This window comes from Xenopus laevis, chromosome 2S, assembly GCF_017654675.1.
Source record: "Xenopus laevis strain J_2021 chromosome 2S, Xenopus_laevis_v10.1, whole genome shotgun sequence".
Taxonomy (NCBI): domain Eukaryota; kingdom Metazoa; phylum Chordata; class Amphibia; order Anura; family Pipidae; genus Xenopus; species Xenopus laevis.
In genome coordinates, this window is record NC_054374.1 from 10,552,391 (window position 1) to 10,578,054 (window position 25,664).

General features: G+C 34.7%; 1 protein-coding gene across 9 annotated transcripts in view; it reads left to right on the forward strand.

The window, feature by feature from the left end:
- robo2.S (roundabout guidance receptor 2 S homeolog) overlaps positions 1 to 25,664 on the forward strand; it is a 654,191-nt gene that overhangs the window by 581,979 nt on the left and 46,548 nt on the right. For all 9 annotated transcript variants that reach the window (XM_041583357.1, XM_041583363.1, XM_041583359.1 and 6 more), the window contains 7 exons: positions 2,339 to 2,510; positions 5,257 to 5,465; positions 7,574 to 7,655; positions 7,736 to 7,901; positions 11,169 to 11,335; positions 13,571 to 13,692; positions 20,609 to 20,840. In XM_041583357.1, coding sequence (XP_041439291.1) covers positions 2,339 to 2,510; positions 5,257 to 5,465; positions 7,574 to 7,655; positions 7,736 to 7,901; positions 11,169 to 11,335; positions 13,571 to 13,692; positions 20,609 to 20,840 — 1,150 coding nt within the window. The remainder of the gene's footprint in view (positions 1 to 2,338; positions 2,511 to 5,256; positions 5,466 to 7,573; positions 7,656 to 7,735; positions 7,902 to 11,168; positions 11,336 to 13,570; positions 13,693 to 20,608; positions 20,841 to 25,664) is intronic.

The following is a 25,664-nucleotide window of genomic DNA, read 5'->3' on the forward strand; positions in this document are numbered from 1 at the left end:
CTTTTAATATCAGATAAAAATGAACTGCCTATTTGGTAACATTTCTGGCTATGATTAAATAATGCAAACTATAATTATTTTATAAAAAATACTAATGACTTTATTTTTGTTCAGCTGTCAACATGACATTTTTACATTTTCTCATTAAAATTCTCAATGGAAAATAGAAACGCACTCTAACCCATTTCTCTGGCTGTAAATAATCTGGGATTGTTAGGTATATTATGCATATTTGATTCAAATCTCTTACTGTGATGCTTTGTTCGCTTGGAGGAATGATTTCTGTTATCCTTTTTCTCAACTGTATTCATATGGGAGAATCCAACTGGGGAGCTGATATCAACAACCCTCTGTTGCTGTCCCATTTCCAGCATGTTGCCTAGCTAGCAGCTGCTCCATTTTAGGTGGTCTCCTTTCTGAAATACATATTAATGTCGGCTCTATGAAATGTTTAATTAAACATTAACTGCAAGTCAATGGCTATAAGCCACAGTTTCACATTTCCAACACCAAACACGAATGATAAAAACCCCTACATACTGTCCATAAATAACACTAGGCATCTTGATCTCTACATTCTCTAACTCAAATTAATTATAAGGAAAATGACAATAACTTTGTAAAATGCAGTGGCATAAGTGTATTGTTTGTTCATTCATATTCTGCTCTTCACTTTTTCACATTTCTATTAAATATACTGACTAGTGATGGGCAAATAAATTTGCGAAACGGCAGCGAAAATTCACTGACGAAAGTTCGACGGCATCAAAAAAAATTGGTCGCCGGCGTCCAAAAAAAACAGACACCGGCACTAAAAATGGCCGTCTGTGTCAAAAACAGGCGTCGGTGTCAAAAAACGGGCGTCAGCGTCAAAAAAACCTACGCCGGCATCAAAAACGAGATGCCGGAGCAGTTTCGCTAATTTTCCGCCATTTTTCGAATTTCACAGGAAATTCGCAAATTGAAACGGCGCAAATTCGCCCATCACTACTACTGACTTACTTATGTGGGTGAAGGAGAAGGTTTACATGACTGTAATTCGGTTCATTATTACAAGAGGGGACAATATATCAAGAGGGAATAACTCTAACATAAAATAATAAGAAAAAAGTAATCTATTTGATGGTGGTGTGAATATTAGAAAGTTTTCTACTCATTACATAAAAAAGTGTTTAATCATGTTTAACTATTACCCTATACTGTCCAAATGATCCAACTCTACCTGCTAGATACCAACTATTTGTTGTAAACCCCATGCCATGACCATTGCAATTGCGAGCAAGTATGGTACTTGGGTGTGCAATCGTCTTTGGTTCATATGCTTTTTGATGTGCATTGCTATAATAAATAGTAATGCACATTACTATTTATAATATAAATAAAACTATAATAAAGTCCCCTGACTCTGTGAAGATGAAGATTTCTCTCCCTGAATCAGTGGTACAGGCTGATACATTAGATAGCTTTAAGAAGGAGTTGGATGGTGTTTAGCAAGTAAGGGAATACAGGGTTAAGGGAGATAGCTCATAGTACAAGTTGATGCAGGGACTAGTCCGATTGCCATTTTGGAGTCAGGATGGAATTTTTTCCCCTCTGAGGAAAATTGGAGAGGATTTAGAAGGTTTTTTTTTTTTTTTTGCCTTCCTCTGGATCAACTGCCAGTTAAGCAGGTTAAAGGAGAAGGAAAGGTTAAAACTAAGTTAGCCTTATCAGAAAGGTCCATCTAAATATACCAGTAAACCCCCAAAGTAATGTTGTCCCCTTTCAAAAGAAACACTGCATTTCTTTCCTTCTATAGTGTACACATGGGCTTCTGTATCAGACTTCCTGCCTTCAGCTTAAACCTCATTGCCCTGGGCAAGAGCATGCTCAGTTTGCTCCTCTCCCCCTCTCCCTTCTCTACTGTAATCTGAGCCCAGAGCAGGGAGAGACTCGGGCAGGAAGTGATGTCACACCACATTAATACTGCAGCTCCTATCCTAAACAAACAGGGAGTTTCTAGAGCTTTTTACTCAGGTATGGTAAAACATTCTACAGAACAAATATAGCATTCTAGCTCGCACTATTGCAGCTAATCTATTGGAAATAAAATGCCTCCGTAGCTTTCCTTAGTAGTTAAAAGGTTGAACTTGATGGACGTGTGTCTTTTTTCAACCTAACATAATATGTTACTATGTAATTTATATGAGTGTGTATTCACTGTAGACATTTTACCTTGTACACTGTGTGTTCAATATACAATGCACTATTAATGATCCTCTATCAGTGTAAATATCACTATTGTTAATTTATTTGCCTTTTAAATAACATTGCAATGTGACCATTATTTTCCCCACAGAATTTACTTTTTCCAAATCAGCCTCTTCAGCCCAACAGCAGGTACTCAGTGTCACCAACTGGAGAGTTAACCATCACCAGCATTCAGCGTTCAGACGCCGGCTATTACATTTGTCAGGCGCTGACTGTTGCTGGAAGCATTCTGGCCAAAGCCCAGCTGGAAGTGACTGATGGTGAGTATAAACAGTGCCAATCATTCTGCTCTTCTCTGGGACATGGAAATGAGGCCCAAGAAGGCCAACGTGACCCTTCATGTTAAAGCTGTAGGAAATGCTACGGTGACTGAACATTATGTAAAAAAATTATTAAACCATGGTGTCCCATAGCATTTGAGATTTGATCCTTTAATTCTTGCCAATAATTGCTTCCAGTATGAATTGCCTCTCCCACCCACTGATTAGACCTTTCTATTATAACAGAAGGGGATATTTTACAAATATACCATTGTTAAAAATAAGCAAATATTGCTTGTTTTTCAGTATTTTTCTTTAAGCTGGATAAATGTGTAAAGTAAAACTACTTAAAGACTTAAATCTAAGTTTGCAATGTTTGCATGCAAGGGTGGTTGTTGTTCATTGGAATAAAGGAATAAAACATTGAGCCTGGTGCACTGCTGAGCAGTTAATGATGGCAGCAGGGGGAGTGTAGTGAAGAGTTTATGCAAAGAACTAAAGAGAACAGGTTAGGTTTAGCGACATCTTTTAAAACATACATAAATGTTTAATTTGCAGTACATTTAGGTACAGAAATATTTGCAGAAATACATGCAAAGGAACTTCAGTTTCCTTTTTTCTTCATTGGGTGTAAACTCAGTTTTTATTTTGCTATATTTTTTCATAGAGAGGCACAAGGGAGGTAAACTCCAATGATAACAGAGGGGAAAGCATGCAGCACATTTAGGACAGTTAAGATAGAATGGCAAAGGGAATATGACCATGATGATAATAGAGGTGGGGAAGACAGAAGCGCAATGTGGAAACGTTGCACCTAAAGCTTCTGTATATGAAATTAATACACAAATAGCAGCACATTATATTATATATTTTTGCCACAATTTTGTGGTATAAATGCAACAAAGCATTTTGAGTTGCCCTTCTCTTCTACAGACTTATCTTTTCAAAAGAAGGCCTACCCGGATTATATACACATAATACATATGTATACACACACACACATAAAAAGAAATCATCAAATCATAAAGTCTGCCGAGGAGCCAAAGTTCATACATCTCACATCTTTCAATCTCCACTAACAAATTTACAATACAAGTCTGACAGTACATCCATTCACAAACCACTGAAACATTTAAGTGTCTGTTTAACCTTTGGTCTCAATGTCATGGAAACCTGCACCAATTTTCCTTGATAAACACTATTGTGACACTTTACTTTCTGGAAAGCAACATTTTTAAAATTATATTGATCAAAAAAAAAAAATACAACATGTTTATAAACTGAGACTATTGTCTATATTCAACTGGATTTATACAGTATATGTGTGCAATATATATATATATATATATATATATATATATATATATATATATATATATATATATATATATATATATATGGCAAAAGAACGGACAGCACTGTCTGTTGCTGTCAGTTCTTTTGCTCTAAATGTTAAGGATTAACCGGAAACCTTGTTGGGACGTACACCATATAGAGAGAAGGTATAATGTGTATATATATATATATATATATATATATATATATATATATATATATATATATATATATATATATATACCAGTTCCAAAGGTGCACTCCGTTTACAGATATTTGCACAAATAACGACACTCATGGGATAATTTTGAATGCAGGCAAACTGTGTTTATTACTCGAGTGGAATAAACACAGTTTGCCTGCATTCAAAATGATCCCGTGAGTGTCGCTCTTTGTATGCATTTTGTAAAATTTTGTAACTCTAACTATATTATAAAATGATAAAGATGAAACAAAAGACCCCAGCTCACATTTTTCTCTTCTCCTCTCTCTCTCTCTTTCTTTCTTCCTATCTCAGGGGCTGTTCCCCTCTGTATTGTTAAAGGACCAGTAATATCATTTTTTTTTTAACTAGGTGACAATGATAAATCAAACTTTGAAATTGCTAAGTCTTTATTAAGAAACAGTTTACCAAAACTCCACTTGCGCTCCTCTTCAGAAAAGGCGACAGGGTGACGATCCATCGTGTGGTGCTCAATTTCTCCTCCCTGGCTATCTCCTATAAGGAAGGCAGGGAGGAGAAATTGAGCGCCGCATGATGGATCACCTTTTCTGAAGAGGAGCTCAAGCGAAGTTTCGGTAAGTTATTTTTTAAATAAAGACTTAGCGATTTCAAAGTTTAATTTGCTTTGTGTTTTTTTTTTCTTTGTATACTAATGATTTTTTTTAAAAGAAAAATTTGATGTTCCTGGTCCTTTAATACTGAAATGCTACATACAAACTTAAAAAAAAATATCAAACAAAATAACAGTAATTAAAAGAATGCTGGTTCTGGCTATACTCTAGTACTCCATCCGGAAAACTCTGAATTACAGAAAGCTTTTCTCCCATAGACTCCATTTTATTTAAACTATCCACATTTTTTAAAATGATTTTCTCTGTAATAATAAAACAGTAGCTTGTACTTGATCCAAAGTAAGATACAATGAATTGTTATTAGAAGCAAAATCAGCCTATTGGGTTTATTAAATGTTTACATGTTTACATGATTTTCTAGTAGACTTATGGTATGAGGATTCAAATTACAGAATGATCCTTTATCCAAAAAACTCCAGATCCCGAGCATTCTGGATAACAGATCCTGTGCTTGTACTAGATCCACAACTCTACATTATATGCTGCTTTGCTTAATAGGTAAAGTATAAATATAAAAACAATGTATATTTTCAAACTTCCTTTGTTTTACTTTTAGTTTTGACAGATAGACCACCACCAATAATTCTGCAGGGTCCAGCCAATCAAACTCTAGCAGTTGATGGAACAGCACTGCTGAAATGTAAAACTACAGGGGAACCAATGCCAGTCATAAGTTGGTTAAAGGAGGGATACAAGGGATTCATAGGGCGAGATACAAGATTATCCATTCAAGATCAAGGGACATTGCAAATTAAAGGTTTAAAGGTAAGCATAGCTTTTTATTTGTGTCTCCCTTGACCTTTACAGTAGATCTTCCTTTAAATCCAACCATTTTTATTTTTTTAAATATTTGTTGTTTTTTTTACTTGAATGTAATATAGAATGTTATTTCAATTTATCCAATCATATTCATAATTTAAACTCAGATTGTTCTGCAGTGTGCAAATGGGTGCCATGTGATGGAGGGACATATACATTTATGCAAGGCTTTTGTAAATAAAGAGGTTAAATCTTAAAATGTATTGAAGTGGCTGTGTACTACTGTCTGTCAGTGACCATAAATTAATTATTAACTTCCAAGGAAGTAACGGAATTTATTAAAAAAAAAATGAATGTCAGCACTCCCAGAATAAACAATTTAGCCTCCCACTCTTAGCCGAAGGCAGGCACAGACCACAAAGGTTAATGCATTTTTATTGTACAGCCGGATTAAATAGTGCGCTTGAATAGACAAGCTACTCAGAGTTGCTGGAAGAGCAAGCTTTGCAAGGTGGGAGCTCAGTGAATCTACACCAACTCCTGGAATATGTACAAGCTCCAATGCAAAATAGTTTCTTTTCTACAATCTACTCTGATGATCAACCTCACTATATTTGTGAATTATAAATGTGAACATGCATCATTCCGTTTATTTATATATATTGTTTTGATTTTTCCGGATGCCTCGTGAAGTCTAGTAAGACAAAGTGGAGCAATTAGAAAGAACAAAAACAGCATCACATTTATCTTGGAAGAAAAAATGAATTAAGTCAGAAGGTTTAATTCTCTTCTGCATGTCATGATGCTGCTTATGCTGCAGAAATTACATTATTTAGCCTTGAAACATATACCTGAATATGTTTGTACATAAAACGCTCCCTATGTATATATAATATACAGATATGTTCTATATTTAGTTGGGCAAGGGTTCAACTGCAACCCTTGACTTTTTCTTGACCTGGGAAACTTAACATACTGTAAATTAATGAAGCAGTTATTGTATAGTATCTCATGATTAAATACAATCCTGTCCTGGAGCTTCACCAAATGAGTCTTTTTTCCCATTTATGCCCAGATTTTAGACTAAAGTTGGAGAGAAAAAAAGTCACAATAACAAATAATAAGATAGTCTAGCTGTTAATCTATATAAAGGCCCTACATTTCATATTGCTTTTTCCACTGGATGAGCAATACAAGTTTATATAAGAGTAGGTTGAATTTGATGGACTATGGGGTTTTTCACTCAAAGATGTGCTGTGACTATTTTGTAAAACAAAATGTATTAGAGTCCTTGGGTGACATTTTTGGAACTCACAAATTTGAATTTAAAACCACCAACTCAAATTTGAATTAGAATGTGATATTTATCACATCTCAACCCTTTAAACAGTTCTAATTAGTCTATTTGCCACCTAAAACCTGCCGAGCTCATGTAGAAGTCAATGGCAGAGGTTCCTTAAACTATTTGAAGATAATAGTAGTGATGAGCAAAGTTCTTCCCAAGTTTCGCCACAAAAAATATGGCCATAGATTCCAATGGGAGAAAAAACAGTCCAAAACAATTTTTGAGGTTTTATTTTCAGAGTTCGAATTCGATTAAAATTTTCGCGTCAGGACTATTCAATCAAATTTTAGACATTCAAATTTTTAAATAAATAATATGCCATTTGAATTGTAAATAAAATCGAATGTATAAGAGTTTAAAAAAAATTCACATTATTCTGATATTCGACCTTTGATAAATAATCCCCCTTTTTGTTGTGTCGACTTTTTTGTAGCAAATTATATTAGCGTCTATGGGCAAACTCCAATTGCATTGTCCATGACCATTTTTTCTCACTCAAATACATTAAAGTCATTTGGCTTTTTTTCTCCGAATATTTTTGCGAAAAGTCCTCAGATCGTGAAAGGCGTAATTCTTCAGCTAATCCATGTGTGGATAAAAAAAATCGCTCATCACATATTATTTCAATGTAAAAATAGTAACTCGTATAGCTTTATGGTATATTATTATAATCATCTAAAGGGAGATAATCTATCTATCGAGTGATCTAATAATTTGGTTCTACATTTTCTGTATGTGAATAATTCTTATGTATGATATGATCATATAGGTTACGGATTCTGGCACCTACACTTGTGTGGCTACTAGCTCTAGTGGTGAGACAACATGGAGTGCTGTTCTGGAAGTGACAGGTAATTATTGCTAGAATGAGCTTTTGCTCAAAACAAATACTGCTTTTGATTAATAGCAAAGTCTTTGTGTGTAATAACAGAATCCGGTGGTGCAATAATTAGCAAGAACTATGATTTCAATGACCTTCCTGGACCTCCATCAAAACCTCAGGTTACAGATGTCAGTAAGAACAGTGTTACACTCTCATGGCAAATGGGATCACCAGGGATTCTGCCTGTGGCGTCCTATGTCATTGAGGCCTTCAGGTACCAAAACTTTTATTATATACTAAATGCATTTGATTGCAGTAATATGACACAATAGTATATCTTCATATTTCACAATTTGTAGACTCTGTATCTAGTGATGGGCGAATAAATTCACCAGGTGCGAATTTGCAGGTGAATTTCTGCGTTTTACTGCTCAAAACTGTGTTGAAAATTTGCTGCGTCAAAAAAAAATTGGATGCGTAGCAGAAAAGTTGTCGCGCATAAAAACTGTTGCGCGTCAAAATTATTTGGATGCCCATTGACTTTAATGCATTTGGACAAAATAGACCCACATCAAATTGTCTTGGGCGTTAAAATTGATGCATGCATCAAAATTCACATTTTGTTATTTTTCAGCGTTTTAGGAAATTGGCTAGTTTTCAGACAAATTTGCCCATCACTACCTGTATCACAAATTCACTGTAGAGGCAAATTGTGGCTCTCTTAAGGGTCAAGGTTTGTATTTAGTGATGGGCAAATTTGGACCGTTTCGCTTTGCCGAAAAATCAGCGAATTCTCACTAATTTATTTGCCGACGACGAATCGCGGGAATTCGCCACTAATTTGCTACTGGTGAATAAATTCGCCCATCGCTATTTGTATTACCATCTAAGGAATGTCATCATGTTTGCAAGAACTAGTTAAGCATAATATTAAAGTTCTGCTTAGACAGAATGGGGGCACGTTCTGTTAATTGCTGTGTGCTGAGAGAAAAGCTGTCAAAAAGAAGCATTAACTACAAATCCCCACTAAATGCAGCACCCTTCCCCCATCAAATTTAGCCAATGTAAGACACAGTGAAACTGTTTAAAAGTGATACTTAAAAAAATGAAAAAGGATAATAAATATTACATTATAATGATTTATTATGGCAATATAATGTGCTGTGGAAATGTATTTTTTTTTTAGTTACAGAAATTGTTCTCTCCATTGTTCTGCACTCTAACAACCTTGTTTTAAAACAATATTTTTAAGTTATGTGTGATAAATAATTTAATCTGTAGAAAGCCTTTTCATGCTTTGATGCTGTTGTGACTCGAACTATTATACAATTAAAACAGGTTCTATACTGATTTGTATAGGATTGTTATCATATTTGTTCTCCTGTTTGAAACAAGACTGCTAAAAGAAGTAAATAGTGGCTTAGAATATTTTAGGGTGCTTTAAGTGATTTTGTTCAGTGGTTGACTACTGACTCCATGTAGGAAATTATTGAATGACTTGCAGTTTCTGTAGACTGCACCAATGCAATTTGTTGCACCCATAAAGTCAGAAAGCTATCTGTTTAGTCTCCCCTTAAAGTGCAAGTAGACTCTGTCTGCCAATACACATCCTTAGCGAAAAATAATTTCATAAATAATATTTTTGGTCAATATTTTAACTACCAAATAACATGCAAACAATTAGTTGCATCCTGATAATAAAACCAGTTCATGCAATAATAATGTAACAAAACTCGTTTTCATTAAGGAGAAGGACTGCTCATTAATCTGATCCAGAGATAAACTTTTCTTGATCAGGTAGCTAATCTATCTTACTCTCATTATGGTAATTGTTATTTAATACTTCCGTAACCATTGGACATTTAAGTGACATACTGATGAATGCTTATTCCTAAGACTAAGTACATATACTGATAATTTATTAATATAGTCCATGCATTGCTGGTTGGGTGCCTTGTGGGAGACATTTGCGTGCATCTTTGATACATCTTGAATGCATAATGACGTGTCACTTTAAATGAAGCAAGGAAAAAATTGCAGTTGATTTCGAAGATTGCTTTTCTTCAAATTACTGGGTTTCAATATTAATTCGATTTGGAGTTTAAAAGTTAATGTTGAGAATGATTTTGTAAATGAAACAAAAATGTTTATTTTACAATCCAAGATGCTAGATAGAGACCGATTTTAATCAAATTGTATATTTTGCTGGATATTCAACCTTCAGCCTTCTGTTGTCCTCAAAGGGATTCTGTCATGATTTTTATGATGTCGTTTTTTTTTCTAAATTACTCTGTTTACACTGCAAATATTTCACTCTACATTCGTGAACCAGTAAAAGTATTTTTTTTAGTTGTAATAATGGTGTGTAGGCACCATCACAGGTCATTTTCCATCCTAAAGTCAGCACTTTAGGATGGAACTGCTTTCTGACAGGCTATTGTTTCTTCAACTCAATGTAACTGAATGTGTCACAGCGGGACCTGGATTTTACTATCTGCTGATGGGTTGCTGGGGGGGAGGGGTGATATCACTCCAACTTGCAGTACAGCAGTAAAAAGTGACTGAAGTTTATCAGAGCACAAGTCACATGACTGGGGCAGCTGGGAAACTGACAATATGTCCAGCCCCATGTCAGATTTCGAAATTAAATATAAAAAAATCTGTTTGCTCTTTTGAGAAACAGATTTCAGTGCAGAAGTCTGCTGGAGCAGCACTATTAACTTATGCATTGTGAAAAAACATTTTTTCCCATGACCGTATCCCTTTAAACTCCTAGGCTCATTCAGGGAAGGCTGGAGTACATCAATTGTACTAAAAAATTGATGTACAACTGCTCAGTAAATGCAGGATGCTTCTTTGTTAATACCAGCATATTCAGTGTGACTCCAACAAGAATTCCGTATAGTTGTGTCAAATGCAATGCAAAGCACCATGCACCTGTTTGTTGCATAAACTATACTGTAGCTTTAACACTTGCCTTAAAGGAACAGTAACACCAAACAAATGAAAAGTATTTGAAATGTATTAATATATTATATACTGTTGCCTTGGACTAGTAAAAACTGTGCTTCAAAAAGACTACTATAGTTTATATAAATAAGTCGCTGTGTAGCCATGGGTACAGCCATTCATTGGAGAAAAAAAAGAGAAAAACACTGCAGATACCAGATAAGCCCTGTAGAATACAGCAATATTTTAACTGTTATCTGCAATGGAACAGATATGGCTGCCCCCATAGCTACACAGCAGCTTTCTATAAACTATAGTAGAGTTTCTGAAGCAAACACAGACAACTTTTACTGGTGCAGCACAGAACTACATTATATTGTAATTACTTTAATACATTTTCAATTTTTGGTGTTCCTTTAAGGTTCCTTTCATCTTCCACTAATACATGAGCCGTACTTTAACTTAAAAACAAAGGTTCTACTTGATATAGCCTAGCAAAAGGCTTCTGAGTCAAGTGTTTTGGACAACCATAGATATTGCTTAAGCTGTTCATTGTCAAGTATTCAAAATGTTTCTTATTTATTTTCTGCAGTCAATCTGTCAGCAATAGTTGGCAAACTGTGGCCAATCATGTGAAGACAACTATTTACACTGTTAAAGGACTGCGCCCAAACACAATATATCTCTTTATGGTGAGAGCTATCAATGCTGAAGGACTTAGCGACCCAAGTCCAATATCAGATCCAGTGCGTACACAAGGTAATACTTTACTCCAATGAAGAATGCATGAGGCGGGAAGACAATATGTTGGATGCAATTGTTGATGGACATGGATAATTACAAAGTCTCAATCCAGCCTAAAAATAAGAAAGCCTAAATTCCAATTTCTCAGTTATTATTCTCCTTTATTTATATAGTGTTCACATATTCTACGTTGTTCACATAAATTATACATCATTGCAATCAGTCCCTTCACAAATGTACAGTTTAAGGTCCTTATCACACACAATGGCCAATTTTATCAGGAGCCAATACCCAAAGGAAATCCACACCGACACAAGGAGAACATACAAACCTCTTGCAGAAATTCCCCAGTGCATTATGTTTCATATACAAACACCATATTGATTATTTAACTTTTAGGGGCAGATTTATCAAGGGTCGAAGTGAATTCGAGGGAATTTTCGAAGTAAAAAAATTTGAAATTCAAAGTAATTTTTTGGATACTTCGACCATCGAATAGGATACTACGACTTTGAATTTACTTCGACTTCGATTCGAAGTAAAAATCGTTCGAATATTCGACCATGCGATAATCGAAGTACTGTCTCTTTAAAAAAACTTTGACTTCAATACTTCGCCAAATTTAAGCTGCTGAAGTGCTATGTTATCCTATGGGGACCTTCTACAACATTTTTCTAAGTCTTTAGAGGTAGAAGGAAAATCATTTGATCGATCACTGAAATCGTTCGAATCGTTCGATTCGAATGATTTAATTGTATGATCAAAGATTTTACTTTGATCGTTCAATGGCCAAATTCGGGGAAAAATGCTTCGACTTCGATATTCAAATTCAAAGTATTTTAATTTGATGGTCGAATTTATGTATTTTACACTTCGAAATTCGACACTTGATAAATCTGCCCCTAAATATATTTCAATTTTAGAGGAAATTAAAATGCAAGCATAAAAACAAACACTCTGCTGTGTCATTGAGCAGTTTGACATTTCTAACTGCTCATTGCACATATTTGTTTATTATTGCCTTAAATCCAGGCAGCGGGTTTCCAAAAATACAGACAAGTACTGAGTCACCAAAGAGAAATTGTGTGTAATTAGCAAGATTTAGCATGTGAAAGGCTCTTCACAGACACAAGTAGCTGTTTCACTGTACTACCATGCACAGGTGTACAGTATTCAAGCACAAACGTGTATTTTATCGAATTGAATGAAAGATTTTATGTTGCCATACAATTCAAAAAAGTCAATTTCATCTGTGAGAGAGGTTTGAAATTAAACCTCTCATCTTTGTAACTAGTTTTATTACAAAATACATATCAAGTGAGTTTTCATGTATTATTTCAATACCCATTCTTGCTTAAGTTGCCAAGATTGACTGCATTTAGACCTTAATCTATCCCACCATTCTTTTTAGTAGCTTGCTCCTCTGACTGTAATGGTTATTATAATATCACGGCGCTGTCTTTCACCCATTTGCAGACCATATAAATGGCTTTTAAAGCTTTTGTGTTTGAGAGATGGGCTGATATAAAGCACAATTTTCCATAAAACGGACATTATTGCAGTATCTCTTGCTGCCTGGCTGTTTTGTGTTCTGTTCTAAATTCAGAGAATAGCCTTTTCTCTGAAAATCACCAAATAGTGAGACAGCCATTAAGATTATTTCTGTGATTTCTGCCATGAAAGGATCTGACCAATTAAATAAAGAAATATATCTAGATTGGATATTTAGAAGTGTAGTGTATGAACTCAGGGTGCTCAGTCTACATTAAAATCGGCTGCAGTGATTTTAAATTGATATCGTTTTCAGAAGACATATGTTTAGAGGGTAACTGCCTTAAATCTCAGCAGAATTTGTATGTAAATGAATTTGGAACTAAGAAAGAATAGGCAGAGGGAGCCATAACTGGAATCTTATGGGGCAAATAAAGCTAGCAAGGAGCCGGAGAGGATAAATTTGGGATTAAGAAAGTACTAATTTGAACAAGTTGCCAAGAGGAAAAGTATCTCCCACTCATCCCTAAAAATGTTAACTTTATTAGGGGGCAGGCATTTAAAATATTAGACAACTGGAGATATGGGAAATAAAATAGGATAAAATAAAAAGAAATTGTATTTTTTATGCCAGTCACAAATAAGTGGTGCCTGCGCCTGCAAGTGTGAGCTCCTTGGAATGAGATTCAAAGAGTTCAATTGGCAGATCGCTCAACTTCAGGAACTACTGTTAATTGTTTTATGTTTTCTGTCCTTTAGATATAAGCCCGCCGGTTCAAGGAGTAGATCATCGGCAAGTGCAGAAAGAACTTGGAGATGTCATTGTACGGTTGCATAATCCAGTTGTTCTGACACCAACAACTATCCAGGTCACCTGGACGGTAAGAAGAAATAGCTGTCCGTTAACTGTTTGAATAAGCCATTAATTATCCACTCCTGTGCTCTTTTATTTTAAAATAAAAATCTTTTATTTTAAATAAAAATCTTTTATTTTAAATAAAAATCTTTTATTTTAAATAAAAATCTTTTATTTTAAATAAAAATCTTTTATTTTAAATAAAAATCTTTTATTTTAAATAAAAATCTTTTATTTTAAATAAAAATCTTTTATTTTAAATAAAAATCTTTTATTTTAAATAAAAATCTTTTATTTTAAATAAAAATCTTTTATTTTAAATAAAAATCTTTTATTTTAAATAAAAATGCATCCAGTCAGTTGTTATCGGACAACAACACTGAATATATCCTGACAGCCTGAGGTATTGGTGAATACCTGGAATTCAAAAGCTGTAGGCTACAGTATGGACACCATTTTTATAAAGTGTTGGCATATGGTTTAACTAACTAACTTACTGTACATTATGGGGCCGATTCACTAAATTCGACTGAAGGATTCGAAGTAAAAAAACTTCGAATTTCGAAGTATTTTTTGGGCTACTTCGACCATCGAATGGGCTACTTCGACCTTCGACTACGACTTTGAATCGAAGGATTCGAACTAAAAATCGTTCGACTATTCGACCATTCGATAGTCGAAGTACTGTCTCTTTAAAAAAAACTTTGACCCCCTAGTTCGGCAGCTAAAAGCTACCGAAGTCAATGTTAGCCTATGGGGACCTTCCCCATAGGCTTTCCTAAGTTTTTTTGATCGAAGGATATTCCTTCGATCGTTGGATTAAAATCCTTCGAATCGTTCGATTCGAAGGATTTAATCGTTCGATCGAAGGAATAATCCTTCGATCGTACGATCACAGAATTTGCGCTAAATCCTTCGACTTCGATATTCGAAGTCGAAGGATTTCAATTCCTAGTCGAATATCGAGGGTTAATTAACCCTCGATATTCGACTCTTAATGAATCAGCCCCTATATCTAACATTTCGACTTACTACGCAATTTCACAATTACAGCATACATCTTTACTTTCCCCAATACATACAAATCTAGGGGCATCACAAAGTGTGGGGTCTGGGGTTATTATATCTGTTTGAAGTCTCCACAGATAGAAAGGTATATGTATAGCAGTATAGCAAAAATGCCAAAGTAGAATCCTTTTTTAATCTGCTTGAATGATGTTCTAACTTTCCTGTGCATTTCATGGTTTTGATTTTGACACTTTAAGATGTGTGGCATGGCAGAGAGTCACATGTTTTAGCAACATAGCACTGCAGGAGCTCAAAATAACTTGAGGAGTTCACACTATTTAATAACAAGTTTGCATTCAATAGAAAAAGGACATTGTTCAAATTAATAAATAACACTATGGGGCACATTTACTAAGGGTCGAATATCGAGGATTAATTAACCCTCGATATTCGATCATCGAAGTAAAATCCGCAAATACTTCAATCGAGCGATTAAATCCTTCGAGTCGAACTATTCAAATGATTTTAATGCATCGATCAAAGGATTTTCTTTCGATCAAAAAAAGCTTAGAAAGCTTATGGGGAAGGTCCCCATAGGCTAACATTGATGCTCGGTAGGTTTAAAGGGATCCTGTCATTGGAAAACATGTTTTTTTCAAAACGCATCAGTTAATAGTGCTACTCCAGCAGAATTCTGCACTGAAATCCATTTCTCAAAAGAGCAAACAGATTTTTTTATATTCAATTTTGAAATCTGACATGGGGCTAGACATTTTGTCAATTTCCCAGCTGCCCCCAGTCATGATTCATTTTGAAAAAAAACATTTTTTCCCATGACAGTATCCCTTTAAAGTGCCAAAGTAGGTAGTCAAAGTATCGAATGGTCGAATAGTCGAACGATTTTTAGTTTGAATCGTTCGATTCGAAGTTGTAGTCGAAGGTCGAAGTAGCCTATTCGATGGTTGAAGTACCCAAAAAAAACCTTCGAAATTCGAACTTTTTTTACTTCGAATCCTTCACTGGAGCTAAGTAAATGTGCCCCTAAATGTTAAAAATGGAAAGATCTGAGGTTATGGTTTGCTGTATTGCTTCTAGGAGATCATTTATGTCAAGCACAATTAATAAATACCTATATATTTAGAATTAGTGATGGGCGAATTTATTCGCCAGGCGCGAATTCGCGGCAAATTTGCGCGATTCGCTGCCAGTGAATAAATTTGCGAAACGCCCGTGAAAATCGCCCGAAAAAAAAAATCGTCAAAAACGAGACGCCAGCGCCGTTTCGTGAATGTTTCGCTGTTAGGCGAAGCAAAACGGCGCAAATTCGCCCATCACTATTTAGAATTGGCTGAAATCATTATGATTGTAATATTTATTTCATTAGTCTTTAAATGGCATGGAAAGGATCATTCATCATTGATATTAGCACACAATTCTCATGTCAAAACCTACACAAGGGATCCCTGGGAATTAGAAGTAAGATGAAGAACAACTGGAAGGTCAGGCAAGCATTTCATTCTCTCCTCTCAGTTTCTGGGATCAGAATTCCTTTTTATAATTTTCCATATACAGCGTGCAACTGGAATACTAAAAAAAAAAATCATTAATTAGATTTAAAATCATTAATATCATAAATAACATTAGCATTATCATTACCTTGTTTACTCTGCTTATTTATTATGCATTCATGTAATTTATGACACTAATTGGAAACCCTTTAAACCTATAGCAGATCACTGTATCTATAGAGTTGACTAGTGTACCACCAAGCATGTTGCCTAGTAACACATGGTGCTAGCTGCTCTCACCACAGTGAGACTGGTTTAATCCTATTGAATGTTTGCTAAGATTAAAAGATTATTGCACGTATCTGGGGTTCAGTAAGCTCATCATTGATTTACAGAACTTAAAACAATCCTTACGTTCAATAAGAATTGTAGATAAAATATTATATATGATGTCTCAAATGTCCATTATTGAGGGCAGAGAATATCTTTGCCTTAGCCTTAGAAAGCCTTTTATGCTGCACAAGCAGTTTCAGAACTGTGCTGGGACCCACCAGAGAACCTGATCTCAAGGGCCTAAAGAGTTCTAAAACATTTTCTTCTTGGTAGCGATCCCAGTATCCCTAGTACAAGCTGAGTGAGAGAACACAGAATATAGCACAGACAGGCAAAAGTATACAGAGTAAACCCTCTATGCCTTTCCTGCTTGGAACCTATATTATATGGTTGTCTTGGAGAAGCTATTAGCTATTGCTCTCCCTTTAATACTGTTCAAAATTAACCTGCCAACCATGTATAATTAACAGCCTTCCTTGATTCTCCTGCTAATCTGTGGCAATATATTTGGCATGACTTATCTTTAACCCCCATCTAAAGTAACTCCGTCCTGGCTTTTTTGCTGCTGGGCATAAATTGAAACACAGGCAGATCCTAAAAAAAAGGGTAGAAAAGGGTTAATGCTTTGTACTCCAAAAGGCATAGGCCCTACCTAGGCCAGGGCCCAGTGGAAAAAATCCCAGGAACTCAGCAGACCAGTCTGACATTGCCCCCAGGCTAAGCAAATACCTTTGGTTTGCACATTTTATACCATACATTTCTATTTTGATAATATCCTTTTTAGTATTTAAGAGGTCCAATGCTCAATATTTAAAATTGTAACTGCCTCTTTGTATGTAATGATTGAGGCAGAAAATTCAATCACAATCAAGCTGAATAATAATAATAATTGAAGAATTATCTTAAATGGGGGACTTAGTGATTTAGGTGAACACCACAGTATTGAGTTTGTTCTAAGGTTGCATGAAAAAAATCATTACAAAAATCATAAAGTCCATTCTCGCTAAAGAACTGAGACAATTGATTTGTCCACAATGATTTTATAATTCTAATGAGTCTCAGGTGGCTTGTTATTTCTGAGGAAAATCCTAGACTATATTTAACTTTTGCTGCTTATTTATAGTACCCATTGTAGAGCTTTCATCTTTATAGTATAAATATTTCAAGCAGGTTATTCTGGGGGGTTACACCAGGGAAGCAGCTTACAGTGACTGCATGATGAATGTAGGTCTTGTATTCCATAGAGTGGTTCAATACTTCAAGAGACTCTGTAATACATTCTGGACATAGAACAATGGAATTGCTAGTGTACGCTTGTTAATACTTAAAAAACAGGGACAGTGAGAGACAGTTGATTAGGAACAGTGAATGTTTTTCAAAGGTATCATCATAAAATCCTTTGAGTACTAAGTCTTTTTGATCTTGCAATGCCATTCCATATGTTACTAGTAAACACACGACTCAGCATAGAGCTGAGTAAAGTGTAAAACTGATGCTCCATGCTGGTCAAGCAGTTAAATGGACAGTGTAAGAAGATTATATTTAACTGCTATGGAGACCATACAGTTTAATGGAATATAGGTGCATTAGTTGTCATGTGACACATGTTTTAGGTCTCATAGCATCTAAGGGTTGGTTGGATTTCAAGTTTTTGCACTGATTTGCAAATAATCTTTATTTTTGAACTCCATTCAAGAAAATATCTTAAAATTTAGGATGAAAATATTTGGCAACTTCTAGGAGAGTCAACAGAAGGTGTCTTTTCAAAATTCAAGCTTTTTTTTATGTTTTATTTTTAATTTAATAAAAAAAAAAAAATCTAAATTTTACAGCCACATTAGGAGTAGATCAAAGTAGATCAAGATGGAAATACCATTCCAAAATAAGATGTTAGTTCTGGCTCATGTTAGAAAATAATTTTATCTGGGTCAGGTAATACCTGTTGGTTCCTACTGTGCATTCCACAGGGAGGGAAACAATTCCCTTTGTGTGTTCCACATTGCCTTGTCAAAAGTCGTAATTGACGTTGGTATGTAGGAAATAGGATGTAAAAGGACCAAGATGTTGACTATCTATATTCCTTGCTGCCTTGAAACAGTTTTTAATTTTGAGACTCAATTTTAATTATTCAAATTTTGTTCTTCCAAGAAAAAACTGCCCTCCATTTACTAACCATATAACATTATAGTTCCAAATAAATGGTATATTGGTTCAAATTGATTTTTTTAAATTTATTTATATTAAATATATAGATATCTTGCTATAGAAACATTTTACTCATTGAACAATTACATTTGGTTTCAATCTACTTAAAAAAAATCTTTTAAAAAAAAAAGCAAGAAAAATCTTCTTTCGTTGTCATAATCCAATTTTTCATCAATCTCTTAATCTGTTTCCCAAGTACACAATCTCAGCTCCAAGTCATTTATCTTTAATTGAATTATATAACTAGATTTGACTTCCATTGATACATTTTGTTTAATCTCTTGTTGATTTTGTCTTAAAGCTGAATGGTGTATGTTACCAGGAACTCCATACTATAAATATATTTTTTCCATATGCTTGAAGTATGGAATCCGTTATCCGGAAACCCGTTATCCAGAAATTCCAAATTATGGAAAGTCCATCTCCCAAAGACTCCATTTTAAGTAAATAATTCAAACTTTTGAAAATGATTTCCTCTTTCTCTGTAATAATACAACAATACCTTGTACTTGATCCAAACTAAGATATAATTAATCCTTATTGGAGGCAAAGCCAGCAAATGGATTTATTTAATGTTTATATAATTGTTTTGTAGACTTAAGTTATGAAGATCCAAATCACGGATCTTTTGTATGGAAAACCCCAGGTCCCGAGCATTCTGGATAACAGGTCCCATACCTGTATATATATAGATAGATAGATAGATAGATAGATAGATAGATAGAGATAGATAATAGATAGATAGATAGATAGATAGATAGATAGATAGATAGATGGATGGATGGATGGATGGATGGATGGATGGATGGATAGATAGATAGAGATAGATAGATAGATAGATAGATAGATAGATAGATAGATAGATAGATAGATAGATATAGATAGATATATATATATATATATAGATATATATATTTAGATATATATTTCGAGTAAATCGGCACTCACCATTCATATAGTTAAGGGCCGGGTGCTAACCAAATTCGTAGATATCAGTCCAGCGATAGCACTCACGGCATTGACATATATATATATATATATATATATATATATATATATATATATATATACTGTATATATATATATATATATATATATATATATAGACAAATACAAGATTCCTCTGCACTCAACCCATTATCAATATATTTAAGACTTTCCCCTGTTTGTTATATATATATATATATATATATATATATATATATATATATATATATATATATATATATATATATAGTTAGAGATAAGTGATTATTTTTGTAATCGTTTTACACTCGTTTTGTAAATTTAAATAACCAAATATCTCAGTACTTATAATGGTGTACTATTAGACCTAACTCCTGCTTTGATCTACTTCTTATTATTTCTTAATTCAGATTTTTTTTCTAAATAGGAAAATAAAGTCTTTTGTATAAACATGTTCTTGTCTAATGAAAGCACTTGTATATACTTGGAAATATAGGAAAAGATAGATAGATGATAGATAGATGATGATGATAATAGATAGATAGATAGATAGAAGATAGATAGATAGATAGATAGATAATAGATAGATAGATAGATAGATAGATAGATAGATAGATAGATAGATAGATAGATAGATAGATAATAGATAGATGATAGATAGATAGATAGATAATAGATAGATAGATAGATGATAGATAGATAGATAGATAGATAGATAGATAGATAGATAGATAGATAGATGATAGTAAATTTTTAAAACCACTGTATTTTTGCGCCTTCCCAAAAGAGCAATTTTTATTTCCACATAAGACCCCTTTCAATTTACAGTTAACATTTGAAAGGTCTTAATTTGTTACATGACACAAAGCTTCCATATTCTCATTATAATTTCATAATGTGCTTAATGGAATTTTCTTTCAGGTCGACCGACAATCCCAGTTTATCCAGGGATACAGGCTAATTTACCGTCAGACTTCTGGTCTGCAGACTCCATCTGCGTGGCAGAGCTTAGAGGTCAAAGTGCCTGCAGAGCGTAGCGCAGTGCTAACCAACCTGAAAAAAGGAATTACTTATGAGATTAAGGTTCGACCTTATTTTAATGAATTTCAAGGAATGGATAGTGAGTCAAAGTCAGCCCGGACAACTGAAGAAGGTCAGTAAGCCATAAGCAGCAATTCTTTTCTTTATTAAGCAATGTTTACAAAAAATGTAAATAGATCATGGTTTTGCAAACTAATAAAGCTGCACAGTTCAATGTCAAAAAAGGCAAACAAAGGTAACAACTGTGTAAACACATCTAGATTTGCTAATGCAATTGGGATCGGTTGCCAAGCTGAAATTTCCCATTACATACAAACTCCTACGATGTTTGTATTTCAATTGAAAGGGTAATGCTGGGAATCATTTATGAGCTGTAGTGCTCTGAGTTTGTTGTACTTATTCTTGAAGTAAGACTACTCTTTATCAGTTACTAAACTGACACTTGCTCTTTACACTGTTTATCAAATGTTCTGAGCAAACTTCAATTAAAATGCCATCAAGTAGGATATGTACTGTATCTTTTGGATAAAGTGTTCAAAAAGTGGAAATTTCATCTGTAGCTTTCCAGGCCACAAGTCTACCCATAATTTCATACTTTAAAGGCCACGTTATGTGTTATAAAATTGCGTGTTGGGCATGATGTTCATAGTGTTTTTTTCATAAAGATATGTGAAATTGCCATGCCTTGATCCATAGCCAAGATTTGGATAAAGTGTTCAAAAAGTGTAAATTTCATCTGTAGCTTTCCAGGCCACAAGTAATTTCATAATTTCATACTTTAAAGGCCACTTTATGTGTTATAAAATTGCGTGTTGGGCATGATGTTCATAGTGTTTTTTTCCTAAAGATATGTGAAATTGCCATGCCTTGATCCATAGCCAAGATTAATGTAACCTTCAGCTAGTCTCCTAGCCATCTCCTACTGAAACCCGTGATAAGTAATTTTAGAGTCTGTCAAATGTCATCAGCAACAGAAGATAATCTGCAAATAACTGCTAGGAAAACAGAATGATTTCATAGTCTACAAACTATGACTTGTTTGCACTCAAGCCAACTAAGAGCAAAATATTGTGAGAAAAGAATGACATTGGGTTGAACACTGAACCTATTATTTAGCAGTAGAAATCAATTTTGAGCTGCACACTTACTGGAGGTACAATAGAAATCAATTAAGCAAGTTCTTGCTAGTACTATGTTTTAGATCAAATTTATTAAATATAAACAAATATAACTATTTTTGAGATTAATAAAAAGTGAGGGAATTATATTATATCAAAGTTGAATATTTATTCACCATTTTGATTAATTAGGGTTAGGGTGCTTTGTATGAAGACATTTGAATTCCTTTACCAAATTAGTTACAATGTCATCTGCATGAAGGATATTCCATGAATTAATTTGCCTCCTCTTTATGTGCTCTTTCAGCTTTCTTTCTTCCAGTGTTGTTTTTTCCTGTTTCTCGGCATTTTCAGCTTAGGGAAAATGCTTACCTTTAATGTATTTGGTGGTGAGTGTAAATCCTCATTCCGAGCAGACCAATTACAATGTACAGCTGTAGTTCTCTCCTGATAAAATATGACCATTCCATGCACAAGCCAAGATTTGTGTCATTACTCTAAGATGATAATAACATATTTCCATTATTTTAACCTAACCATTGAATTCAATATTTTTGTATATTCCCATCAATTGCCGTGGGTTAATAGCTCTGGGCAATGCTGTGCTTTGTATAGTTTGTCATCTCAATTGTAATATTGCTTAGTTTTCTACTATTTTAAATAACCCATACAATTTTGTACATTCTTATTATACTTGTCTGTGAAACTCTTTTATTGCTTTGTCAAAACTGCCTGCAGGGTTTGTAGAATTTCTCACTGGGCAATGTCAGTTTACGTATTATTTCAAATAAAAGGAAATCACTTGAGAGCCAGTTGGCTAAATAAAAAAAGCAAGAATGATAAGAACAAATCAAGGGTAGTTGACACATTCCAAGCAGGGCCAACCTTCATTTTATTGCTTTTTATATAGAATGGTACTGCAAAGGCCACCTTGCAAAAATTAATTTCCCTACAGTTAGACTTTGTATCTGGAGCAGACATTTGTCACAATCCAGTCTGCATCCATCTTCCACCTCTTTGGCCTTGTGAGAGTAACAAATGGAATCGCTTTGCTAGTGGAGGAAAAAAGATGAGCAGCGATTTGGGTCCTTGCACATCTGTGGAGGGAGGCTCAGTACTGAAATAATTGACCTGTCAACTCTCCAGCATGGCGTCTCTTCAAAACAGCAGCAAGGGAAATGAGAAACATTTTTATAAAAATGTTGTTTTGCAGTGTGGTCTATTTAATAATTGTATCATCCCTGGAGAAGTGCTTTTATTCGTGTCCCCTGTTTAAGTTATAAAGCTTTAAACCCTGAGGGAGAGAGAGGAAGATGTGGTTTTGCACAAATGGAATATCTTGGTTTGGCTTTATTCCCCCACCCCAAAAAAAAAAATATAAAGTGTGGATTATATTAAGACTTTCCACAGAGCTGTATAGAAAAATTATTTCAAAGATGTTTATGCTTTGTAGCAATGTTAATTAGGTGTCAGCAGCTTCCTTGAGGCATAATACATTTTCAGATGTTTCCCATGAAAACAACAAAGACACATTTTTAGAAGGATTGGCAGATGGATATGTGGTCAGTCTACTCTGGCACAGCATGATCCCTGAGAATGGAATCAACATGAATTATAGACACATTTACATAGTCATAAATTCTATATTTCTATAAAACAAGTAATAGGAATAAATAATTCTCTTAACTCCGTTATTAAAGTTTTGAAAGCTTGTATTAAAAAATTACAACTAATTAATGATGCTAATGCTTACTGATTGACTGCATATATTTTCCATGCATGAGGTTTTATATGGAACATACGTATTGGCAGGTATACGTGCTCGTGACTGATTTACTATCTCAGCCTTGTTATGCTAGCAACACAGGTGTGCAATTAATATCTGGTAATCACTTCAGTCTTTCAGCATAAGAGTAAGAGACTCACAATGATGATACTTGAGATGGAATTATACTCTTGATCAGAGAGGAAAGATGAGCAAGGGAATATTATTAAAGTGGGTTAAGGCATGTAAGGACTAATTGTTTGATCATCTGGAATATCTACTTTCTGTAGAATACACTACAAGGTGCTGACACATGGGGAGGGGGTTAGAAAAGGTTGGAATTTCTATTCGCATTCAAGCTAAAATGATCAATGTGTGTATGTTTAAGCATTTTTTATACATATTATGAAAGTGAAGAATTAAATATGATATGAAGGGAGAGTATTTATAGAACAAATCTTTGGACAATCTTTGGTACGGTTGGTCATATTACAGCAGATGGCTTTGAAGGATGTACCATTCCTCAGAAGACAGTGTAGAATTCCCAGTTAATTCATATGAAATGTAATATAGCATTTACAACATACATTTTTATTTTACACATTGTATCATGAGCCTTTGCAGCATGATATCATGACTCAACCCCCTAACATTGTCTTAGGCAGTGATCCCCAACCAGTAGCTCGTGAGCAACATGTTGTTCACCAACCCTTTGGATGTTGTTTTTAGTGGCCTCAAAGAAGGAGCTTATTTTTGAATTCAAGGCTTGGAGGCAAGTTTTAATTGCATAAAAAACTAGGGATGCACCGAATCCAGGATTCGGTTCAGGATTCGGCCAAGATTTGGCCTTTTTCAGCAGGATTCGGATTCGGTCGAATCCTTCTGCCTAGCCGAACCGAATCCGAATCCTAATTTGGATATGCAAATTAGGGGCGGGGAGGGAAAGCGCATAACTTTTTGTCACAAAACAAGGAAGTAAAAAATGTTTCCCCTTCCAACCCCTAATTTGCATATGCAAATTAGGATTCGGATTAGGTTCGGTATTCGGTTCGGTATTCGGCCAAATCTTTCAAGAAGGATTCCGGGGTTCGGCCGAATCCAAAATAGTGAATTCGGTGCATCCCTATAAAAAACAGATGTCTTGACAAACAGAGTCTCCTCTAGGCTGTCCACATTGGGCTACCAAATAGCCAATCACAGCCCTTATTTGGCACCCCAAGGGACTTTTTCATGCTTGTGTTGCTCAACAACTAATTTTGCAATTGAATGTGTCTCACAGGTAAAAAGGGTTGGGAGCCCTTGGTCTTAGGCAATGGCAAATCATTTTGGGTGGGCATATTTGCAGATGATTCAAGTGTATATTTTCCTTTTCTGCTGAAAAAGTTCAGTAATAGCTGAAATAAGGGCTGTAGAAACAAGGATGAGTGAGGTCAAGCAGAAAGCAAGCTTAACAGTCTGAAACCTAAATAAAGGTACAGCAGCTCAATGATACCCATATGCTTCCTATCCTATAACATCCTTCCTATTCTTTTTTGGCCTTTCATCTTCAGTGACATCACTGGAAAAGAGCAAAGGGCATTGATGAGCCCTTGCACAATGTTAATAAGTTTCACCAACAGCTGAGAAAGGGTAGTACCCGTGTGGGGTATGGCCTAGATTCCAAGGATACAGAAATGAAGGAGGCAAGTTTGGCAGATCTCCAGCTAGAACTTCAGTATCACAGGGATCATGGTGGTGGTACAGTAGATATATGATTAGAAAACATTTATTTGAGCTGATTTTTGTTCGGTATTTGTAGTTTAAATTGCACATTTTAAAATGAGATTATTATTCCATGTGTATGATGAGTTTAGGGTTAGGGTTAAGCATTGGCACTCAGGTCCAAAGGTCCGTGAAACAAAAACATAGATGAGAGGTTTTGTTTTTGCTGAAGACCAAATAAATGGAATCTGCTTCTTTATTAAACAGATGTTATCACAACAGCTAATATTTCAAACTCAGTAGCTTGCTATGTTTGCATTTTTAGGTCTGCGGGGAAGGCAAAGGTCTCAGT